A 13,538-nucleotide genomic window follows, 5' to 3' on the forward strand; every position below is an offset into this window, starting at 1 on the left:
AAGTTTGAATTTGAGTTATGTCCCTTTATAAATGGAAAAGAAATGCAAAATTTTTATTTTCTGTTCTCTAACTTAAGTTGCCTCAACCAAATGTTATGAAACTTGTACACAATGCTTATTACCACAAAACACAAGGGGGCATCATCTGTGTCCATGGGGACACATTCTCATTTATTTGAAAATGTTTTACACAGACTATATAGGAAAATTGACTGGAATTTAACAATGCTTAAAGAAAAATGTCTGGACTATATAACAGTACTTAACCAAAAATGTTTTAGGTTAGGCATGAAAATCATGGGTAGGTCAGGAGGAAACAGATATATATATATATTTTGGGCCTTAGAAAGCATATATTCTTCACAGTAAATTATTTAAGTTTAGAGATGACAGATAATAGATGCATGTTACTTAAAGCCTCAGCATTGTAAAATCCCCTAAAATGTGAAATGATAAGGTTCTTTATTTATCTTTTAAAATCTAAATACCATTAGAAACTAAATTATAAAAGTATGGAGTAAAAAATTAGAAATATGGCATGATTTTTATATTTATTGTAAATTTCAGCACAGAACAGCATTCTTCCTACCAAACCAGTATTCAAGTCTTCTACACCTCACAAAACAACCTCTAGAACACCAAGACGAACTCCATTAGATAATGTGTACGTTACACCACCAACTAGACATTCAACACCGCCATCCTCAGCCAAGTCAAGAACTCCAATCAAGAAATGGGGCTCAATGACAAACTCTACAGAATTGAATGGATCTCATCAAGTCAGGTATTCTTATTAATTTACATACAATTCATTTCTATTTTTGGAGCAGGGAAAGATTCAGATATAAATGCCATTTGTAAACTTTCTGTTATTAGTAGTTAGATATTAGTGCCATCTTTATCCTGCTTGAAGAAATTGAATAAAGATCTTCAAACAACTTTTATACTGACATTTGTAAGGGCTTTCTACCTCATTGTGACAAAATACTGCTGGGGCAACACACAGGGAATACTACTGTCGTCATAATGCACGTCATCACGGCCACAATTCTTTAATCTGCAACCCCCTAAAAACATGTAGACAGGTTTCATCCAAACTTGCACATAGTCTTCATCAGGATATGAAGTTGTGCATCTACACTTTAAATTTTTGATCTGTGTGATTTTTGCCATTTCCCATATCAATACATCAACTTGCCCATTCTGCTTATATCAGTTTGTAAAACCATAACTCCTTGAAAACGGCATGACAAAATACAACCAAACTTGCACAGATTACCGAACATGAATTTGTGCTATCTGCTATAATAAGTATTTGATTTTTTGTATGTTTTGATTTCTGGAGTTTCCCTTATCAAAACAAGGACTTTGCCATTTCTGCTTTAATATATTATTTGTAAACAGCAGGGGGCTCATGTGATGTCTTCCTCAGAAGATTCAACCATTTTATGAAGTTCCTTTTTTGTTGTCAATATTACATTGTATGTAATGGAACTAAAACGTTGGTTGACAATCCCTCATGGTTTTGTCTATTTTATGCTCGTCCTTTGTTTAAATGCTCCCAAAGTTATATGTATTCAGCTTCCCTTACTGTTGATATAAGTGTAAACTGATGTAGGTAATTTATGAAACACTCATGTGTGCAATACACACTAAAATCCATACAATAATTTTCATTTATAAATATGTGTGTGAAATTAAGCGTGATCACTGATATTAATTTACCCCAGGCTACAACTTAATTCATAAGTTCATTGTTACTAGCTTTGTTTACTAAGCAACAATGTCTTTAGAATATCTCACATTTGAAATTTAATATATATAAGAAAATTTGCAGATAATTATATTTATTATCTTTCACCTTTATTATTTTCATAAATTATATACTAAATGCACTGTTTGTCCATGTTATATTCTATTTAATTGCTGTAAGTTAAATTCCATATGTTTGTTCCTCATTTATTTGATCAGAGATAAATACTTTATAGCCTGGTATATATTATTCACATGGGAATTACTAATTTACTGTTTGCATGTATATAGATGTGTTTTTTTATGTTGTATGTTACAGTTCTCTTGAGCTATTGATTAATTTCTGTCACATTACTGGTCATGTGATCATTCATTCATAACGAATAGAGATCATGTGACTAAAATCTATATGTTAATTATCTGGGTATTTATTGTGTGAACAGAAAAATGGCTCAACGTAAAAACAAAAAATAGTAAGTCAAATTTATTTTGCCTGATAATTCGTTGTCATGTATACAAAGAATGATAGTTTAATTAATTGTCAAATTCTGCTCGAAAATACATGTACATGCATATCGGTTCTGTTTAAGTTCATGTATGCTCTAAGCATGCTAATTTGCTATCTTTGTCAACTTGTATATGAACGATACTGTTCTCTTCTGCTTTACATTTGCATATCAAAGGAAGCTTGTATTACTCTTCTGAATTATATTTAAGGTTGTAAATTTGTTTCAGTGAAAATATTCCCAACTGTATTTTTTCTTGCAACTAGTAAAATGTACATATATTGTATTCTGTTAGAGCTAAAGATAAAATATTCCTCTAAATTTGCTGGAGATTCAAGGTTTTTTTTATGAATAATTGAATTCCATTGCTATGGTTTGTTTTAAATAGCTTTCATTGAAATTTGAAAAGAAAAAAATGTTAAGTTGCAAGAAAATATATATAAGATAAGAGTGGTTTTCCTATATGATTACTTTTTTCCAGCAGTTTCTAGAATTATATACAAAGTACATGTGTAGCAAACAGAAGTCGTTGCTTGTTAAAGGAAATGACTACTAGGTTGAATGAAAAAGAATTTGTTGTTAGAACTCACCAAGGAAATTTTTAGAAAATGATCACATCTGTGATATCATCACTGTCTATGGATAAGCTTACTTTGATGTTGATGATGTAATTTTTCTCATCTTCTGACATCCTGTTAGTGTAAATAAAATGCAAATTTTTGAGGTTTTATTATTAGATTGTGTAAATATGAATAAGAGTAAATGTGGGATATATGACAATGTGACAGCAACCCAATGACAAAACTTCATGAAACTATTTCTGGTTCTTCTACTATAGATCTATGGAAAATAGGTTGTTATTTCTTAAAGTCTTACATTCAAAGGAGCAATTTTATTATTTCTTTGGAAAACACTAATTTAGGTTTTATATGAAAAATATATTTATAAATCAAGAAGAATATTTCTTGCAAAAATTTTCATTCAAAAGTTCTGTAAAGGTAAAGCTTTAATTAGTACAAATGTATGTAACAAACATCAATATCGTAACTGTGGAAACCGTTTTATTGTGCTACCTTCGTTTCCATAGATTGTCCATGGATATAAACTAATAGTCTGATAAAATTATTGTTAATAATTAATAAAGACTTGTATCTTCCATTTGTAAATTAATTGGAATCCCATTTACAACTTTCAGTAAGATTCTTGCCCAGGGTAAAATGGTCTTAAATCATTGGTATTTATAGTTACTTCTACACTTCTAATGATATGGGCATTATGGTCTAGTATGAACTTGATGAAAAAAGATATGATTGTCATCCTGAATATGCAAGCAAATAATGTTTTTCGCTAGACAAATATCCTTCATCCATTTTCATCTGCTCAAAATTTCTAAAACATGGATAAAATAATGAGTTATTTTTTTTAAAATAAACAAATTTTTTGTACTGTTTGTTTAATAGTCAAGTTAGAAATTTGGTTTGAAACCATAAAAATTTCTCCTAGCCTTGTTATTTTCATATAAAAGACTGTTCAGAGGTATTTTTGTGCAACATGTTTTGGCTGGTGTTTATTTGGTATGGTTCATATTAAAAGATATCTTTTGCCTGTTTTGTTCAATAGTTTTGATGATATGCATGTAAATGCTGTTTTTCAAATGTCCTTGTTCAGTTGTTGGAATTTAGCCATATTTGCATAAGTATAGTAGCCTTAAGGGCCGGAATATTAATTGATCATGGAGAGAAGATAAAATAATAGCTCATTATATGGCTAACCCTTGAGATATTTCTCTCATCAAAAATGTATATTTGATATTTTCGATCGGCTGATTTCACTTACTTTGCGTGGCAACAAGTAAATATTTACAAAATGTCTAATTACTGGTTTCTTGTCTTTATTGGAAATCTCAAGACTTCAATCGAGAAACTTGTAAAAAAAAAAAAACATTAATTTAATTTGCTGTGATCATGTGCCTCCTTGAAATTGAAATAATAGCAGATGACATGAAGGAAGGTCATTAGTTACCTAAGATACCTGCCACTGCTGTTTACCTAATGAGCACCAATTAATTGTCTGTTCCTGATTTATTGTCTATGAATAATTAATGTTTCAGTAAAGGTCGAATTGTTGAGGGCGAGATAAATACTTATACAGCATATGTAGTGTTAATTTCCTATGTAGTCATGTCAAGGTTTATCAGATTCTTCTCCATTAATGATGAACAAAATTAAAACTAAATGAGAAAAAAAGTATAAAGCTATAAAAAGTGCTATAAAATTAAGAACTTGTCCTAGATATGATCGTAAGTGTCAAACTTTTCAAACCTTAAAAATGGGAGATCTCACCCTGGGGAAAATGTTGTGTTGTTTTCACAATATTTTATCTGTACTTCTAGCAGTAAAATTATCAATTATTATTAATGCTTACAATTCGTTCAACCTTAAAATGAATCAAATCATTAATAAATTATTTAGTTAATACGTCATGTCAGGTAGTTAAGACAGTATGTGTTGTATAAACAAATCTTGTTTTGAAATAAAAAGTAAATTTTGATAGGAAAAATTTTGATGAAAGAGGAGGAATTTAGAAGATTTTTTCTCCAAATTGGGCTTTTAGATCTCACTGAAAAGTTTCTAATTTTTTGAAGAGTCTTATTATTTGAAATAAACTGAATATTCAAATTCTCTAGGCTATATGGGACAGTAGGTCTAGCGAAGCTTAAGTCTAAACTTCAAATTTCGACAAAAACATTGAATTAGTGTGATGTTTCCTGTTCGACTGTCATACCAATCAGGGAAAACCTAAAGAAATGTTTGCATTGCCACATTTAAATAACAAGAGATATGGGGTATACATCAATGAGACAGCAACCAAATAACAAAAACAACCATAAGACATCTAGACCGCAACATACAGTTTAGAACAAAAAACGTGTGTCTGTACAATATTTCATGCTTTTAATCATTCCAATTTTAAAAAGAAGTTGTGTGTAAATTTTACAGAAACAGTTAAAGATCTACTATCATCACACACAACTCTCCAAATAACGAAAAAACATTATATGATACACAACAACTATTGACACATATATAGAAATAAAGGAGATGTGGTATATGGTCGCCAAAGAGACAACTATCCAAACAGAGACTTTGTGAAATAGAAGTTAGCAACTATAGGTCACAGCACAGCTATCAATAAAGAGCAAAACTTAGCTATAAAAGGCCACAACATGACAAAATCTGAAACTATGCAAACAAGAAAACCAAAGATCTGATTTATAACAAAACAATAAACTAGTAACAATATTGAGAGTAACCAAGGACAACCACTGATTTACAGGGTCCTGACTTGGGACTGACACATATACAGTTTTGAATATAAGGTCATTTCAACATAAGTTCTGATTGTTTTATTGATCTGTTTTGTTTTATAAACTGTGAAAGGTCTATTATTAATTGGTATTTTTTAATCTCATTTTTTCTCAACGAAGACTTATTTTGTAGAGTCATTTTGTAAACCTCACACAGTCAGAAAAATGGCAGTGTTGGAGTAACTTTCTCGACAAGACTTTATTCTTTAAAGACATGTATCTTTAGGAAAAGTAATATATTGTACATCTCCATTTATTTTGTTTCTGATCTCAAGTTTTGATCAGATACTGGTTTATGTCTGAAGGGAAGTGAAAAGGAAATGAACCCTTCAAAATGACATTTAATTTACACCTCAAACAATATTAAAAATAATTTATATAGCATGATATAATAACGTAATAAGAACATCAATCAGTATATCTGTATTTTTGATAAAGCATGTTGGGCATGTTCTACAGTGTTGTAATCTCTAGCATGTTGGCCTGTTTCATTGTAGACGTAGCGTATCACAGACCAATCTGTTATCACGGACTCAACAAAAACAAGGGTAACAGGATTTGTATACCTTTATCTCTAGTAACATGTATGGCTACTTATATATTATGCTTCCATCTATTAATTATATTGTAGCTGCTGTTTATTAGCCAATCGGAGCTCGGTTTTTGCATCCATTGCTTTCAAGAATTGTATCATTTATAACTTTATAAGCTAATTGAAGCTTGGTTTCGTTCATTGTTTTGGTTTTTTTTTTTTCATTTTGTTGTCATTCTTAATTATGGGATTTTATCATATATATATAACTATATTAGCTGGTGCATGCTCAGATTTATTTTTCATTGCTTTAAAGATTTATGTATCATTTATTATTCCTTATTGGTAGATTATATAAGTAGCTTATCTGTAGATCTGGATAAATTAACTTTAGATAAAGGATTAATTAGTTATTAAAAAAAAAATAGATCATATTCAAATGTCTAGTGATAACACTGAAAAGTGAAGAACTGTAGTAACACACTACAACTTGTTATGCAATGTTTTGTTCACTCTCATTGAATCATTAGAATCTTTCTGTGTTACAGAACTGAAAAATCATGTTTCAGAACTCTTTCAAGACTTCAATATTTCTTAAATGATTAATGATTTTCTATCTTAATTTTTTGTTTACCAGTGTTTCTGTTATGTATTTATTTTCTTTTATAAGATCCCTCCCCTCTTATATGATTTTTGACAAAGGACATTTTATAATAAAATGTTGTTTATCTCCCCATCTGTTTGAACACTTCTCACTATAATTTCTGTAATTTCTTGTTTCTTTTTTAAATATTTCATTTTTAACCAGTCAATTTATTTTTAGTTTTATCATGTTTAACTTGTACTGCATAATGACAGGGGACTTTAATTTCTTCTTTTACTTTTATTGCTTGTACCTGGATCTTTGTTTTTTTAAACCAAGACCAAACTTGATTAACCTTTGGATAATATTTGTAAACGACCTCTTAATCTGGTATAGGAATGGCAGTGCAATAATTCTTTTAATTTTCCATTCACTTTCTCACTTAAATATCCAGTGAACAAACACAGAATTAATTGTAAGGATTTAAATCTAGATATTACATAAACAGATGTAATTATATTTTAATTCAACTTATAACCAGCTGAGTGAAGGTGCAATTTTTTTTATATTTATGGGATTTTATTAAAAAAAACAAAATGGAGGTTGGAGTTGTAGAACATGCGATGATGATTTCTCTAGATGCGTAGGTTGATGTTATTGTCCTGATTTAGTTGACCTTCCACTAATATTTCTCGTTGTATAATCTTTTAATCTTTCAATACTTTAAAGAAATGTTTATGTCTATGATTAATCTTTTACTTTCCATGGTATGTAATTTTTAATGGTGTTTATGTATTTTTCTTTTTGATTTATTTTCAATTATGATTTTCTTTCAGTTTTTTTTATTTTTTAGTAAATAATTTTTTAATAGACAATGAAACCTGTCACAAAAATACCCTTGATACATCATTAGAGTGTTTAGTGAACATTCAATAATAAAACCTGTTTGAACCTAATACCTGTCAATTTTGATAAACTTTTTAGTCCCACATTTATTTGGTTTGGACAAGTTTCATTGTAATATAAGGTTTCTTCAATGTGATTTCCTTTACAAATGTTGAAAAATGTGAAAAATATATGTAGAATTTAATGCGTTGAAAATTAATTAGAGACATGAAATGTGGAAATTAAAATTGGTGCAGTTATGTTCCTTTTTGAAGAGAAATGCATGAAATAATGATTTCTGTTTACTTTGTATTTTCCTGAAAAATCCTTTATCTTTTCCCCCTTTTGTTGTCCTCCAAACCACTTAATATCTGTTATTAGTTTTTATCGTTTATTATTTATGTAGATAAACACTTTTATTTACTTAATCAGAAGTTCTTTTCATGTGTATTTTCCTTGTTTTCTAATAGACTATTTTCATATTACCGACTTTTGACTCCGGATTATATAATTTGTCGACTGGTTACCTCGGACATCATGGTACCAAGTCAGGTAGGAGCAAGCTAAAGAAGTAAAACCAAGCGTTCAATCGGTACAATTTTGGGGGAAAATTACCTGCTTAACATTTTTTTTTCACTACAAAATCTTTGGAAAACAATAAACTTTCCCCTCAAATTACGCCGATTATATGTTTGATTTTACATATTTTGGTTGCTCTTTCTTGACCGAGTACCATGATGTCCTAGGTAACCAGTCGACAAATTATATAATCCAGAGTCAAAAGTTGGTAATATGAAAATAGTGTATTAAATTCATTTTTCAGTGTTGTATTTATTAATATGTAATATTATCATTGGCAGTGATTTTCATCTACAGAAAATTAAAAAAAAATCTGGAAAAATAATAGAAAAATAGATTACTAAATTTTCATTACCTCATTTCAAAGGGAAGTAATGTCAATAAAAAAACAAATGGTTTTTGTAACCATGGAAAGATTGCTTTGTAAATTGTTTATATAGGAGCAGACGAAAGTAAGAAAATCTGTCAATTGATAATATATTGTTTTGATTTATTTATTTATATATGTGCATGTATTTCAATTATGATTATTTAGCAAAATTTTCTGTGTTTTTTTTTTTGTTTTTCGTAAGCACCAGTCTTTCCTTGTTAGACATTTTATTTGTTTTAACATGGTGAATTTGTCACCCAAGTGTTGACAAATCAACCAAAAAATGCATGTACTTGAAAAAAAAAACTACATTATATAATATCAGATCTTGTTTACATTTTTTTTTTGCCTATAAATGTCTTTGTTGTCTATGATTTTACAATATTTTTTTTTTAATTTGCATGACACATGTTACATTAAATGCTGGTAGATATTTGTTAATATTTGATATTTATCTTACATTTCAGTTCTAAAGATCCCCAGTGGAATTCAGGTAATATAGAGTTCATTATCAAATCAATATTGTCTGTAATTACTAAAGAGTTCTCCTGGCTTTGCCATCTGCTGCCATTGGTCTAAATAGTATGGTTTGTCTATGGATAATAAGTATGCAAAGTTGCAGTTTAGTCCAAAGATTTCTTGAAGGGCATTTTGATTGTTCAATTTTTCAAATTTTGCATTATTTTGGTGTCTTGTTATAAAGTTGCTAATACATGTAATTCATAATTCATAATCAAGTACATAGGATCAGGAAAAGAGAAACAGACGCAAATTGAGTTTACCTAGCGACTTGTAGCGGAGCTAGGTAAACAGATATTAGCGATAGTAAAATCAAGTTTTACGAAGGCCAAGCTTAAAATACAATACAGTTATCTCTATTATAATGCCACATATTAAAATAAATTCAATTTGATAGATATTTTGGATTAAAAATGACATAAATGAAATGCCGCGTCATCTTTGATATCTAAACAATGTGACGTCATATGTATACTCCCGATGTTAAACATAAACACTAGATGTGTTTATACTTTTCGTACGCTTCTGAATGGTTTCAATATTGACAAAAAGAAGATTTTGAGGCACAAAATGTGACTTTCTTGTTTATTTTTTGAGAAATTACATACCAAAAAAATCGGAATTCAAAATGGTGGCTTTCTTAGTTGTGGACTGGTAGAACGTGCAATCTAACCCCTCAAAATATTTGTCAACGTCTAATGAAAATTATTGTTACAAACAAATCACATAAGAATAGAGATATATCTCTTCTAATACAGTATATTTAGAATATTTGTATTAAAGAATAAATATTATTTAAAAATTGGAATAATCAGAAAATGTAATTTTCATTCCTTTTTAACTGTTCAGTTATCAGTAAGTAGATGATTGGTGATGGTTTTCTTTTTAATGTCTGGTCATTAGCTGAATTTCTGTTTTGTTTTAATGTGTGGTCATCAGCTAAATTTCTGTCGCCTTGATTGCATAAGTTTGAGGCATTGATAATCTCTTCTATGATTTTTGGGATATGATCTGTATAAATGATATTATTGAGGGTTGATACGGTGTGTAATATTGAAAAAGCCATATCATATACACTTTATTATATACATATACCTCATGTAGATGTTTTTATGTGACATGACGTCACACAGATAAGAAGGTTTGAAATGACGTCATACAGATTATAGGTTTGACATGACGTCATACAGAGAAAGGGTTTGATAAAGCCTTTGCAACAGTGACTGAAATCGATGATGTGACGTCATACAGATTAAAGGTGTGACAAAGCCTTTGCAACCGTGCTGATATCGATATCATCACAGGTGGCTGATACAGCACGCTTGCCAATAATTGTATTACACATACAATTTATCTGTATTTACTACTAAGTTTATAATAAATGATATTATTTGACAAAAAGCATATAATATATTAATTGTGTTAGTAAATAAAGGGGACAAGATACCAGTGGGAGTAAATAAAGAGGACAAGATATCAAGGAGAGTAAATAAAGGGGAAAAGATACCAATGAGAGTAAATAAAGGGGACAAAATACCAATGAGACTAAATAAAGGGGATAAGATATCAAGGAAAGTTAATAAAGGGCAAGATATCAAGGGGAGTAAATAAAGGGCAAGATATCAAGAGGAGTAAATAAAGGGCAATATATCAAGGGGAGTAAATAAAGGGCAAGATATCAAGGAGAGTAATTAAAGGGCAAGATATCAAGGGGAGTAAATAAAGGGCAAGATACCAAGGGGAGTAAATAAAGGGGACAAGATACCAATGGGAGTAAATAAAGGGGAAAAGATATCAAGGAGAGTAAATAAAGGGGAAAGATGTCAAGGAGAGTAAATAACGGGGACAAGGTACCAAGGAGAGTAAATAAAGGGCAAGATACCAAGGGGAGTAAATAAAGGGGGAAAGATACCAAGGGGAGTAATTAAAGGGGACAAGATACCAATGGGAGTAAATAAAGGGGAAAGATATCAAGGAGAGTAAATAAAGGGGAAAAGATGCCAAGGAGAGTAAATAAAGGGGACAAGGTACCAAGGAGAGTAAATAAAGGGCAATATATCAAGGAGAGTAAAAATAAAGGGGAAAAGATACCAATGAGAGTAAATAAAGGGCAAGATACCAAGGGGAGTAAATAAAGGGGACAAGATACCAAGGGGAGTAAATAAAGAAGAAAAGAAACTAAGGGAAGTAAATAAAGGGAACAAGATACCAAGGGGAGTAAATAAAGGGAACAAGATACCAAGGGGAGTAAATAAAGGGTAAGATATCAAGGAGAGTAAATAAAGGGCAAGATATCAAGGAGAGTAGATAAAGGACAAGATACCAAGGGGAGTAGATAAAGGGGACAAGATACCAATGAGAGTAAATAAAGGGGACAAGGTAAAAAGGAGAGTAAATAAAGGGGACAAGAAACCAAGGTGAATAAATTAAGGGGAGTAAATAAAGAGAAAAAGATACCAAGGAGGGTAAATAAAGGGGACAGAACCAAGAGGAATGAAAAAAAAGGGACAATCAGAACCAAGAGGTCAAGGAAAAACAGAACACACCATGGCCAAAAGAGATACAGCAAAAAGACAACAGTGCACAAAATAATTTTTTAAATGTTATAAAACAGAAACATATGTGGTATAACTTCCAATGCTAATATAGCCCCCTTTTTTGCTGAGATACTAATTAGATCAAAGTATTTACTTGTTTCATTATTTTTGTCTAGTCGTTAATCTTAAAAAACTTTAAATTTTCTGATTGTGTGTGATTCTTTGATATTTTACATAAAATGTTTTCTGATAACAGCTGTTTTTCATTTCCTATTGAACATATATGAAATATTTGCCACTGGACATAAAGTAATTGAAAGTCAATCAGTCTGTTGGACATTTGCTTAAATACAGTTTGTTTTTTTTGTTCTAATCTTTTGCTTTACACTTCTATCTAATATTTTTTTCATTGTTTTTGATTGGTAATCTTTGGATAATGAGAAATTGTTGTTTGACCTCTAGTGGCAAATATTACATTCAAATTAGGAGGAGAAATTGTTAATGTGATATGAATATGAACCCTGCGTTAGACTAAACCAACAAACTAAGTCAAATGTTAAATGTGTTAATTCACAAGGTAACAGTCTGCAAAAACACATGTTACCCTACCCCGAGACATTATTCTGATCTGACCAGTCTTTGCTCTTTTTCCCTAAATACTGTATGCTAAAGGGAGAAGCAAAAAATACTACTTTTCAAATATTTGGGTTGACACAGCAGGGGATCAAACACATAACCTCCTGCCCTTGAGGAGAGCTCAATACTGGGAGACCACTGAGGTGATTAGATATCTTTTCTACACTTTGACTGTGACTGGGTGTTCAGACGATTAATTTCTTTAAACCAATGTTTGATTGTTTATATAAGATAATGCGAATTGGGTACCCTAAATGACAATTAACAGTAAAAGTTTTGTTAATATAAAGTTATTGATAAATATTTTACACTGTTTTAGGCTTAACGTATAAATGCTCTGAACAGAATTCGTCTGGAAACTTTGTTACAAACAATGCTATGGAATCCATTCCTGTTGAAACAAATGTTCTATATTATTTGTTCCATCAGGAACAAATACTGTAATATTTCTTGGAGTGGAAATAATATTCCAGAATATTTCTTCCTTTTGGAACTATCATTGTAAAGAAACTTCTATTTTATGATGGGGGAGGCGGGGGGCTATAAAATTTGATGTGATCTGCAATGATAAAATCTTGAAAGCTCATTTGATGCTAACGTTAGCAGAACAACGGCATTTGGTTTGACGCTTGACAATAAGGCTTTTCCACCGTTAATGTCATTCAGAATTTCAGAGTGAAGTGATTAATTTTTAATAGTTTTGTAAGCTCTTATCTTGAGCCATGTATTGAACCACTTTTCATTTTTCTGCATATGAAAATGAACATTCTGCCTATACAATTTGAATGATGAGAAGGATGTTAATGATACTTGGTACAATGAATTTTGTTGATCAAATTAGCTGAATTTATTACAAGTAGTCAAGGTTAGAAAGTTGAAGAGTACCAATCAGCAATACAATTTTAGAAACAACAGTTGTAAAATGTAACTGTATCTTGTTCACCAATTCTCGATACAATGGGAATATATAAAATAGAAATAAGTGATACAATATCAGAGGGTTTTACCTGCAACATTTTTATTATTAAAATACTGTGGATTCATTTATTTTCATGGAATCCAATTTTCATGGATTGTGGAAAATTGTTGTTGCATGGATATTTTATTTCGTTATTTTTCCAAAATCTGCACACAAACCTATAGTAAATTTGTACTTCGTTGAACATATAAATTTGTGGTTTACCTTTACCTATGAAATCCACGAAAATTGGTAACGCGTGAATAATAATGAATCCTCAGTATCACAATACTTTCTGCCAAAACAGTTAAATA

General features: G+C 30.3%; 1 protein-coding gene across 8 annotated transcripts in view; it reads left to right on the top strand.

The window, feature by feature from the left end:
- Positions 1-13,538, top strand: part of LOC127738752 (echinoderm microtubule-associated protein-like 2) — a 107,469-nt gene that overhangs the window by 18,482 nt on the left and 75,449 nt on the right. For 5 of the 8 annotated variants that reach the window (XM_052250102.1, XM_052250101.1, XM_052250106.1 and 2 more), the window contains 3 exons: positions 568-784; positions 6,123-6,173; positions 9,042-9,067. In XM_052250102.1, coding sequence (XP_052106062.1) covers positions 568-784; positions 6,123-6,173; positions 9,042-9,067 — 294 coding nt within the window. Of the gene's footprint in view, positions 1-567; positions 785-2,195; positions 2,226-6,122; positions 6,174-9,041; positions 9,068-13,538 lie in introns of all 8 variants that reach the window. The other 3 variants (XM_052250107.1, XM_052250108.1, XM_052250105.1) reach the window with 2 other exon arrangements.

The sequence above is a fragment of the Mytilus californianus genome, unplaced genomic scaffold (assembly GCF_021869535.1).
Source record: "Mytilus californianus isolate M0D057914Y unplaced genomic scaffold, xbMytCali1.0.p SCAF_4, whole genome shotgun sequence".
NCBI lineage: Eukaryota > Metazoa > Mollusca > Bivalvia > Mytilida > Mytilidae > Mytilus > Mytilus californianus.